General features: G+C 47.0%; 1 protein-coding gene across 1 annotated transcript in view; it reads right to left on the bottom strand.

Moving 5' to 3' along the window:
- Positions 1-20: 20 nt before the first annotated feature.
- The window catches only part of LOC109468236, a 13,343-nt gene continuing 2,271 nt past the window's right edge, over positions 21-11,092 (bottom strand). Inside the window, exons 2-4 of the mRNA XM_019766487.1 lie at positions 3,062-3,196; positions 2,233-2,814; positions 21-592 (exon numbers count right to left, since the gene is read on the bottom strand). Of these exons, the coding sequence (XP_019622046.1) occupies positions 173-592; positions 2,233-2,814; positions 3,062-3,187 (1,128 nt within the window). The 5' untranslated portion in view covers positions 3,188-3,196 and the 3' untranslated portion in view covers positions 21-172. The remainder of the gene's footprint in view (positions 593-2,232; positions 2,815-3,061; positions 3,197-11,092) is intronic.

Genomic DNA, 11,092 nt, shown 5'->3' with positions numbered 1-11,092 from the left:
TTTATCTCCATGTATGCACACAGAAAAATCTTATCAATTTTGAAAGGTTGCACTAAAAAACACGACAAATATCAGGAATTCAAGAAAGTTCTTGCCACCCAACCATCGAACGTAATACTAGTACTTAGCGTAAAACAAATTCACAATATTTCCATTCAGTCTACATGAACATCTACAGTTTGGAATTTGTTTCTTCCTCTGATTCAGAGATCTCTTCTATTTCGGGACTGTCAGTTGGATGTCTGGGGCTTGTCTCTTTTCTAGGAGACAGGTCCAGCCCAACTTTTCTGAACTCCAATTTTTCCTCTGCTGTGAAGCCCATCGCCGGCACCTGTGGAGACTCCAGACTTCGTGGCGTGGACGTGACGTCATCTTCGGCAACTCTTTCCGGTAACTCCAGTTTTCGTGGCGTCACCAAGACGTCACTTCCGGTTGGTCCTTCAGCTTTTCGCGGGGTTGACGTCACGTTTTCCGTGGCACCTTGTGTGGCGTCGGCAGGGTTTGTGACGTCATCCGGATCCTCCACGCTGTCCTGGGGACGATGCACCACGCGGTAGACACGGATCCGGAATTTCTCCGGTTGGAGTTTTACCTTATAAAGTATGAAAAACAAGATATAAAAATCGTAAGTTCAGCTGCAGTTCCACAGCCAGGTGGCCCTTAATCTAATCATTTCAAGGTCTGATCAAGGTTTACCCATTTACAGAATATCGAGACAATGCATCTAAAAGTAGAAAGGCCGACATTTGCTTTGGAGCAAATTCAGCATGACTTCACATTTCACGACATGGCATGGAAAGAAGGAGAAATAGAAAGGAAAACAATTCTTAACATTGATATTACTACAGTATGAAGACGTGACAGCAGTTGGATAGCTGTCCCTTACATAATTGGTAGGGATTTTTAATTTAATAATGCAAACTGTTGATTTTCAAGATAAAAGAAGCGTTTATGCCCCACATTCCAATGCTGGAGCAGGGAAGCTTGACATACCTACCAAAACACTTAAATAAAGTTCATACTGTCAATATGGCATGGCTTTGTACAGGCGTTAATTGAGTTAACCCGATCAGATCCGAACAGCCAATCAGCAAGGAGAATAGAGGAAAAGCTGCATGCCTATCGGTTGCCTGCTCTACGTGCCATTCTGATGACTCATGCCCAAATATGGTAACACACTGCTAACATTTTCTATAACACTGCCAAAAAGCTCAAATAAAACCATTCTAAAAGCCAGTATCACAAAAATGAAAAAAAAAAGCCTGGGGGCATTTGCCCACTCTACCTTCATGCCAAATCTCATCTTACTTGTCCAAAAATGAAGGAGTTTGAATTTGTAGAAATGGCAGGAGGAGGAGGAGAAGAAAACGTGATCAAAAACTAGAAAGGCCAATATTTGCTTTGGAGCAAATACAGCGATGGGTTCACCACATTTTACCACATGGCAGGGAAAGAATGAGAAACACAAGGGAAAACAATGATTTACATTGATATAACTATAATATGAAGTAACATACAACTAAAACAACAGTTGGATAGCTATTCCCTACTTTATTGGTTAGGATTTTTAATTGCATAATACAAACTGTTGATTTTCAAAATAAAATAAAAAACGTTCATGCCCCGCATTCCAATGCTGGAGCAGAAAAGCTTGAAATACCTACCAAAACACTTGAATAAAGACATACTGTCAGTATGGAAATGCTCTGTGCAGGTGTTAATCAAGTTAAATCCCTACAGCCAATCAGCAAGAAATGCTCTGTGCAGGTGGAAATGCTCTGTGCGGGTGTTAATCAAGTTAAATCCCAACAGCCAATCAGCAAGAAGTATAGAGGAAAGCTGCATGCCTATTGGTTGATGCCCTGCATTCCATTGTGATGACTCATGCCCAGACGTGGTAAACACGCACACTAACACAGTAATACATTTGCTATAACACAGCCAAAAAACTCAAATAAAACCATTCTAAAAAGCCTGTATCACAAAAATTTAAAAAACGCCTAGGGGTATTTGCCCACTGTACCTCCATACCAAATTTCAGGACCTTAGGCCCTAAAATGAAGAAGCTGAATCCATTTAAAGATATGGCAGGAGGAGAAGGAGGAGAAGGAGGAGGAGGAGAAGAAACATCAGAAAAAGCAATATGGGTTCACCACCACTTCGTGGTGTGGTGAACCCATAACTAGTGGTGAAGTCATAAAAACAAACAAACAACACTTGTCTAGTCCTTACCACTCCAGGCAGGTCCATGGAGAACTTGGCCACGCCCGCTGCCACTGTCTCCCTCTCCGCAACTTTCAACCAATCAGCGTTCTCCGCCACCGTGACCTTTACCCTCTCCAGGTAGTCATCGCTGGAAGTCTGCGCGGGAACTTTCCGCCGTACGTCGTCTTGTTTCGGCACCACTTTCGGCACTTTCTCCCGGTCTATCATGAGTACTGGAGGCTGGAATCCCTTCGGGAAGGTGCCGTACACGACCAGGTAGCCTCTCTCGGCGTTTCCCTCCGCCATGAGGGAGCTGAGACGACCCAAGTCTTTCTTGAGAGTTTGCCGGTCCCAGACCGGAACCTTGCGGACCTCAACCACTGCGGCAAGCTCTCTTCTGTTCATGTGCCGTACCGTAATGTCTAAGCTCTCTTCACTGTTCTCGAAGACCCTGTTGTGTAGTCTAACCCAATACTTCACGGAGAGCCGGCTCCGTAAAGCCTGGTACAGCTCCCACTGGAAAAACTCCTTACTGCTCGTCAGGTTCTCCAGGAAGATGCAGATGTGTTTGTCCCGCACGGCGGTAGGGAGATTTGACATCTTCATCACCTTCATAAAAATTACAAACCAAACTTCACAATCTTCAGAAACAGACTAAACAAAACCATAGAAATAGAACATAACGAACAATGGCAACACTTTACTTGATATTTACTTAGATAACTCTTGCTAAAACGTCTTTTCCTTCTTATGTATTATTATGAACGATTGTATGTTAACTATTTTTATGTATTGTATGTGAATAATAATAAAGTTTGAAAAAAAATTAATTTTTTTTTCTTTAAATCTTCATCACCTTCTGCTTGACCCTGAGGTGCAGGGCGATGCAGGCGTCCTCCATGATGAGGTCCATGCGGTCTGGGGTGTTTCTCTCGCCCGGTTTCTGCCGAATTGTGCCGAGTTTGGTGTTGGAAGCGCCCATGTTGTCGATCTGAAAGTTAGTGACAAGTAATCACTATAACAGATATGAAAAAGAAAGGTAACATTTGCAAGGCATATGCATAGTGTTTACCTTCGCATATAGTCTGCTCTGTTAATTCTTACTCAAACACATTCGTATATATATGGTCAGACAGGAGTATAAATCCCTCCTGCTATAAAATTGCAACATGATGTAATCCAATACTAGTTACCAACAGACACAACATTAGTTCAGGTCAGAGGTCACTGGAGAAGAAGAAGAGGAAGAAGAAACTAAGCAATAACAAAATATGAATGGCAAAAAGTCGATGTTGAAATCTAGCATGTCTATGTGGGATTTTCTTTTATAGCGGGTATTTTGTAAACAAATGATGTTGTCGTTCCTTTTGTTCGACCTGTTTCAATGTTTGGGTATTTAGGTTTTAGTTTGCATCCTGGTTAGGCCACAACAAGTAAATTTTGGATGACATTCTCTGCAGACTCCAAATCTAATGCGAGCGGGCGAAAAAAACAAGGCGGGTCGAAAAAAAAAATTGACTGAATCATTGTACAAATGGTTTTGATTCAGTAGGAACATCACATATACACAGCCAGCATCACATATCACTGCATTAAAGTAAGAAACAAAACATTAAATCAGAGCCTTTTCTTGTCTCCTCTTTTCAAAGTTATCTGCCATTCACCTTCCGGCATGGTAACAGACATCTTTGCCCATTTTCGGCATATTGATCACTGTCAGAAGGCAACAATTTTTTTTTTCAAAATCTGGCGAAAATGAATGCGCGCCCATAAAAATTACTTTCTGTGGCCTTACGTTGACTTACGTAACCGTCTGACCCTTTACCCTTTGTATGATTAAATTATTTTGATATCTTTTCAAAACATTGGCCGGTATTTTTCACAGAAGAATGACACAGTGACCCGTATTACCTGTACTGTTTTACAGAATTGTTTCCTAAAAGTATCCTAGAGCCAAACGTATGTAGTTAAAATCACACATTCAGAACCTTCCCCTGAACTAAGGTTGGCTGGAGTTCGGGAGCAGTCTGACCAGATTTAGGTCACGCCTACCGTTCGATGCGAATCGAATGGAATTTGAGTTAAACACTGCTGATCTATTCGCAACCTGTACCCAACCATGGCCTAACTTCCTTTACACACCTACCCTGGGTGCCAAACTAGTATCGGGTCTTTAGCCGTTTTCCTTCGGCAGCCAAGAGCCCTTCCCCCGCCTATCTAAATTACCCCTACGGGGGAGTTGGGCCGGTTTTGTCCTATTACTATGGCTTCGGGCCGGACAAAACCCCGTAGCGGTAATTTAGATAGGCGGGGGAAGGGCTCTTGGCTGCCGAAGGAAAACGGCTAACGGCCCGATACTAGCTTGGCACCCAGGATAGTACACACCATTTGAAACATTAGGCTGGTGCGACAGAACTAGTGGCCAACCTTGCCGAACACCAGCCAACCACAGCCGACCTTGCTTCCAACCTACTCCCAACCATGGTTGGGCATAGCCTCCGTAGCATACCAGCACGTCTGCGCCTGCGCAGAACCCTGGATTTTCGTTTTTTTAGTTGGATTTTTGGTCAACGTTGCATCAGAATTTTCACTGTTGCAGAGGATATCTTTTCTGACATAACATTTGGAAACTACTGTCGAAATGCTAACATTATATGAGCGAATATAACCTTATTTGAGACATTCTGCTGAAGTGCATGCTATGCACAATACATTACGGGTTTCGCGCAGGTGCAGTACGTTCTGCCGACATGCTTGTTTGGGGGGTCTTCATGGTCTTTGGGATCTTTCATGTGCTATTTTCAAGAAATGGTCAATATGTAAATGTAACGCAGCCCGCCTCGCTCCTCAAGTTATAGCAAACTGCTATATATCTAAATTGGGCGTTACGGGTAAACCTGTTCCTCGTAGCCTCCAAAGTATGCCCAAAACTGGCGGTTCGGGGGGTCTTCATGGTCTTTGGGATCTTTCATGTGCTATTTTCTGATTGCATACAGACAACATAGCCGGCCTGGTTGAATTACCCCCGTTTTTTAGAACTGGGCTAATCAGAAAACAGCCGAAGACCACCAAACCCCCAGTTCTATAAGCCTGCTACAGGGCCTAGGTTGGAGAGAGTTCGCAAGAGTTCTGGAGACCATATTTGGACACGTGGGCATGCTTCTAGATAAAGCACGGTTCTGAGTACACCAACATACGAACGCCTTCTGTGAGAATACAGTACCACAATAGGGTCGTAACTGAATACTCCTCTGTTTGCGAACTTCTTTCCAACTAACAAAGAAAACCCATCCGTACAAAAGGTCGCAGTTATAACGTTAGCCTTACCTCAGAATTGATCACTGCGTATTGATTTTGAATTGTTATGCTGTATGTGTAGTTACGTTTAGGCCACAGCAAATAAATTTTTTGGATGACATCCTCTGCAGACTCCAAATCTAATGCGAGCGGGCCGAAAAAAACAAGGTTTCAACATTTTAAAATTATTGTACAAATGGTTTTTATTCAGCGGGAACATCACATATACACAGCCAGCATCACATATCACTGCATTAAAGTAAGAAACAGAATATTAAATCAGAGCCTTTTCTTGTCTCCTCTCTGCATACTAGTTATCTGCCATCCACCTTCCTGCATGGTAACAGATATCTTTGCCCATTTTCGGCATGTTGACCACTGTCAGAAGGCAACAACATTTCTTTTTTTTTTTCAAAATCAGGCAAAAATTAATGCGCGCGCTGATGTCATCCACGAAAATTACTTGCTGTGGCCTTCCAGTGGTCACAGCGTTCTGCTGTAATTAGATTCAGTGGTTGAAAACTACCTTAACGTCAACAGGACGCACAAAGGCCGAATCGCGGTTCGATGCGGTCGACTTGTCACGTAACGTCTGATGTTTCTCTTTCGTCCATGAAAGCAAAACCCACCCAATAGAAAAATCAAATCGACGTAAAGCCGTAGCCTCAAAGCATGCAAAAACTGGGAGTTTTAGGGGTCTTCATGGTCTTTGGAAGCTTTTATGTGCTATTTTCTGATTCCATATAGACAACATATCCGGCCTGGTTGAATTACGCCGTTTTTTTTTTTAGAACTGGGCTAATCAGAAAACAGCGAAGACCACCAAACCCCCAGTTCTATAAGCCTGCTATGGAGGCTAGTAAAACCGTTTTGGTGCACGTGCTTCATATCATACTTAAAGCTGCATTATGTAACATTAGGACGACACAAAAAAGTACATTTTCTGGTCATTTCTTCGAAGTAAGTTGAATTCGACCCTACTACAATGTATATTGCAAATAAGTGCCATTCAAGAGTGGAGGTGCCAAAATATGACGCCTTACGAGTGTGTTGAAAAGCTGGAAACAGCTTTTAGCCATGTTTGTTTACATTCTGGTAGTTTGTGGTGGCACTACAAAAAGGTTGTATCTCGTGCGTGCTGTTTTAGCGCTATATTATAGCCAAAAATGCGAGGCAATGGCACAAAAATGTTAAAATTGGAAGTAAACAATCACACGAATATTTCCGTTCAATAAAAAATATCTAAATTGTTTACTTGGTGCAAAAATGTTACATAAGTATCTAGTAACAGGTAATGTTTAAAGTATAGCCTGGTGCATATGATCGTCGTTGCTTGTTTTGTCCACAAAAAGAAATGGTCAATATGTAAACGTACGCAGCCCGCCTCTCTCCTTAGCCTTCTTAGCAGACTTATAGAACTGGGGGTTTGGTGGTCTTCGGCTGTTTTCTGATTAGCCCACTCACTCACTCACTCAGGACCGCATGCTCCGGGGAGCGTAGCGCCTTTCCAAGTTGACTTACAGCCAGTTCTGTCCTGCGCCCTCAGCCAGGCTGTAGCTGTATCAAGGCCCACTGTGCTGAGGTCTGCATTCAGCTGGTCTCCCCACCTGCGTCTGGGTCTGCCTCTGGGTCTGGACCAGCCTGCAGGCGTGGCTGCCCTCAGTAGACTGGCAGCTTCCAGGGGTGGCTCGGCTCTGGCTAAGTGACCAAAGAGTCGCAGGCGGGCCTGTCTGATCTTGTGGGAGACGGGCGGCTGACCAGTTTTTTGGCGTACCGTGGAGTTGGAGACGAAGTCATACCAGCGGTAGCCAAGGATCCTGCGCAGGCATTTTTGGTCGAAAGTGTCCAGGTGGCGCTCCTCTGTGGCTGTGAGGGTCCAAGCCTCTGCCCCATAGAGTAGGACAGAGAGCACTAAGCTGTTGTACAGCCTGAGCTTAGTGGCAGTGGATATCTGGCCATTGGACCAGATGTGGTTCAGACTGGCCATTGCTGCAGACGAGCGGCCGATACGGATCTTGATGTCGGCGGTGCTTCTACAGTCGGAGGAGATGGTGCTTCCTAAGTAGGTGAACTTGTCCACCACTTCTACGCTGTTGGACTCGATCGTGAGGTTGGCAGGTGGAGGTTGGTAGTCACTCAGACTCTGGACCTTCGTTTTCTGCCAGCTGATCTGTAGTCCGAGAGGTCTGGTTTCTGAGTCCATGATGTGGAGTGCGAGGTGAAGGGCCTGCATGATCTCTGCAAGAATGGCCACATCATCGGCGTAGTCAAGGTCCGTTATGGTGACGTTCCCGAAGCTTGCGCCACACGCACTCTGAGAGATGGTCCTTCCCATGACAAAGTCTATGGCAGTGTTGAAGATGATGGGGGCCAGGACACAGCCTTGTCTCACACCGCTGTTGATGTTGAAGCTGGCGGAGGTCTGTCCATTTACCCTCACGCTAGATGTTGTGGTAGAGTACAGGAGGGAGAGGAGGTTCATGAGCTTAGTGGGAGCTCCCAAGATCTTAAGGATTTTCCACAAAGCTGGGCGATCCACGGAGTCAAAGGCCTGTTTCAGGTCAACATATGCAGCAAAGAGTGGCTTCCTGTACTCCCTTCTCAGCTCTGCGAGTATCCTAAGAGTAAGGATCCTATCCACCGTGGAGCGGCCTGGGGTGAAGCCGCTCTGCTCTCTGCGTTGTTTGCTGAGGAGCAGTGGTCGCAGTCTCGCCAGGATGATGTGAGCAAGCACCTTCCCTGGGACGCTGAGGAGGGTTATGCCTCTGTAGTTGCCGCAGTTGTCCTTGGGGCCTTTCTTCCAGAAAGGTAGAATGATCCCGTGGAGCCAGTCCATGGGAACAGTCTCTGTTCTCCATATGGCGGTGATCAGGACATGGAGCTGGGCTGCTACCGCAGGACCACCTTTCAGCAACAGCTCTGGTGGGATGCCGTCTACCCCTGCTGCTCGACCGGGCTTGAGCTTGCCAATCGCCTCCAGCACTTCCTCCTGTGTAGGGGGGTCAGCAGAGATGGAATCGTCCTCTGAAGCCTCGGCTACTAGGGATTCCAACTGTGGTGAGGGTGGTGGAGGTGGTCGGTTGAGCAGGTTGCAGAAGTGCTCTCTCCAGCGGTCCAGCTGCTGTTCTGGAGTATCCAGATCAGACCCATCCAGGGCCTTTACACACGCTGTGGGTGGAGTAACTTTCCCTGAGAGAGTTCTGAGGGTTTTATACAGGGTGCCTTGATTCCCTGTGCGTGCAGCGGTCTCAGCCGTAGTCGCCAGGTTGTCTAGCCACCGTTGCTTGTCCCTACTGAGGAGGTGATTCCTCCTAGAGTTCAGCCTCCTGTACTCCTCACGGTTCCCTCGCAGACGGGCTTCTCTCCTTGCCTCAACTACTTGTAACGTCTCTTCTGACAGGAGATCCTTCTTTCTGGTCCTTTTGTGACCCACCACCTTAGTTGCGGAGCTTGTTAGACCTTCCTTGAGATCCTCCCAGATTTTTCTCTGTGTCGTCGTCTACATCCGCCAGCACAGAAAAACGGTTCTGCAGATCCAACTGGAAACGGTCGACCACCTCCTGTGACTGGAGTCTGGCCACATCATACTTGCGTTGTTTATGCTGAGTTGTAGTCTTCTCTAGACGAAGAGCAACGGTCAGGGCTAGAAGTCTGTGGTCCGTGTTCCCGAATTCTGCACTGCGGAGAACCCGACAGTCCGAGGAGGAGTGCCAGCGTGAGGTGGTAAGGATGTGGTCCACCTCCTTAGTGGTGTAGTGGTCGTTACTGATCCAGGTCATGCTGTGGATTCTCTTGTGGGGAAAGAAGGAGCGTTCCGTGCGCAAGCGGTGGCTGGAGCAGTACTCCAGGAGTCGTCTGCCGTTATCGTTGCATTCGCCGACTCCGTGGGGGCCAAGACAGTGCTCGAAGCCGCGTCTGTCCGAGCCTGTTGCGGCGTTGAGGTCTCCCAGTACCCAGATGATGTCATGTCTTGAGATACCACTTGTGAGGGCTGACAGCGTTATGTAAGATGAGTCCTTGTCCTCCTCACTGGCTACTTCTGTGGGGGCATAGGCGACTATGATGGAGATGTTGCCATGCTTGTGGCGAAGGCGAGCCATCAGAAGTCTGTTGTCTACCGGCTTCCAGTATACAAGAGCACGATGCGCTAGGGGGGCGAGGGCAAGGGCTACCCCTTGACGACGTATGCCATCATTCCGCCCAGACCAGAGATAAGTAAATCCGTTGGTTGCATGGGTGCCAGAACCAGGCCATCGGACTTCAGTAAGTCCTGCTAGTGTGATGTCAAGACGTGAGAGCTCATTTGATACCAGCTGCGCTGAGCCGTCCTTGCTCATAGATAACACATTCCAAGTAGCAATTTTCATAATGCTGCCATTTTTCCGTTTGCGTAAGTCCATCCGTTCCTGGGTCAATGAGCCATTTTGGTCAGTCCTACTGCAATTTTCAACTTGTTGAGGTTTCGTCGCAATGGTTTTTTCCGTGGTGGGTTGCTGGCCCTACGCACAACCTCGGCTGTATTTCTATACCGCCCATCGGGGACTGCGGCGGTGCAGGTGCTATTAGCCAGCAAAAGCTCCCCTGAGAACCGTCCCACCATGGTTGAACCTGCCAGGAACAGGGGGGGCCTCGCGGCGCTACGCCGATGGCTCACCAACCTGCTCCCGGTGGTATCGCAACCCAGGGTCATTGCTATGGCTGTTGCCCGGGGAATACCGCTAGGAGGTTAGCACTCTGACTTAAACCCCAATTAGCCCAGTTCTAACAAAAAACGGGGGTAATTCAACCAGGCCGGCTATGTTGTCTATATGCAATCAGAAAATAGCACATAAAAGCTCCCAAAGACCCTGAAGACCCCCAGTTTTTGGCATGCTATGGAGACTACTCTCTCCTCAAGTTACCGCAAACTGCTATAAATCAAGGCTTGACGGGTCAAACCTGTTCCTCGTACATTGGCGTGGGTATTCATGTTCACACGCCTGACACATGCATTATTTGTGGCATAGACGGAACACAGCAAATTATACCCTGGATGCCAAACTAGTATCGGGCCGGTAGCAGTTTTCCTTCGGCAGCCAAGAGCCCTTCGCCCGCCTATCTAAATTACCGCTACGGGGGAGTTGAGCCTGAGGGTTTTTCCGGCCCCGAAAAGGGCCAGCCAAACTCCCCCCGGGCTAGTCTCCCCGTAGCGGTAACTTAGACCCGCGGGCGAAAGACTCTTGGCTACCGAAGGAAATTGCTAGCGGCCCGATACTAGTTTGACATCCAGGGTAAGCAAATTATAAAGACATACATACTACATGTTCACTGTGGTACCGGCCGTGCGTAGAAGGGGTGCGTACTTAATTCCAGTTTTTCCATTTTACGTTTCAGACGGGAATATTTGTCTCCCACCAGCCCCAAATCGGGGGTGCGTACTTTAATCGGGATGCGTACTTCATTCGGGAATTTTACGGAGGGAGAAAGAGACATGGACTGGAAAAATGGGGGGGAGGGCCACCGAAAAATTTTTTGGGGTGGGGGGAGGGCCATTGAAAAAAATTTTGAGCCGGGGGGAGGGCCATGGAATTTTTTTTGAGTCCGGGGGAGG

Source organism: Branchiostoma belcheri, unplaced genomic scaffold, assembly GCF_001625305.1.
Source record: "Branchiostoma belcheri isolate BF01 breed outbred unplaced genomic scaffold, Haploidv18h27 scaffold196, whole genome shotgun sequence".
NCBI lineage: Eukaryota > Metazoa > Chordata > Leptocardii > Amphioxiformes > Branchiostomatidae > Branchiostoma > Branchiostoma belcheri.
This window is presented reverse-complemented; position numbering and strand designations above follow the sequence as displayed.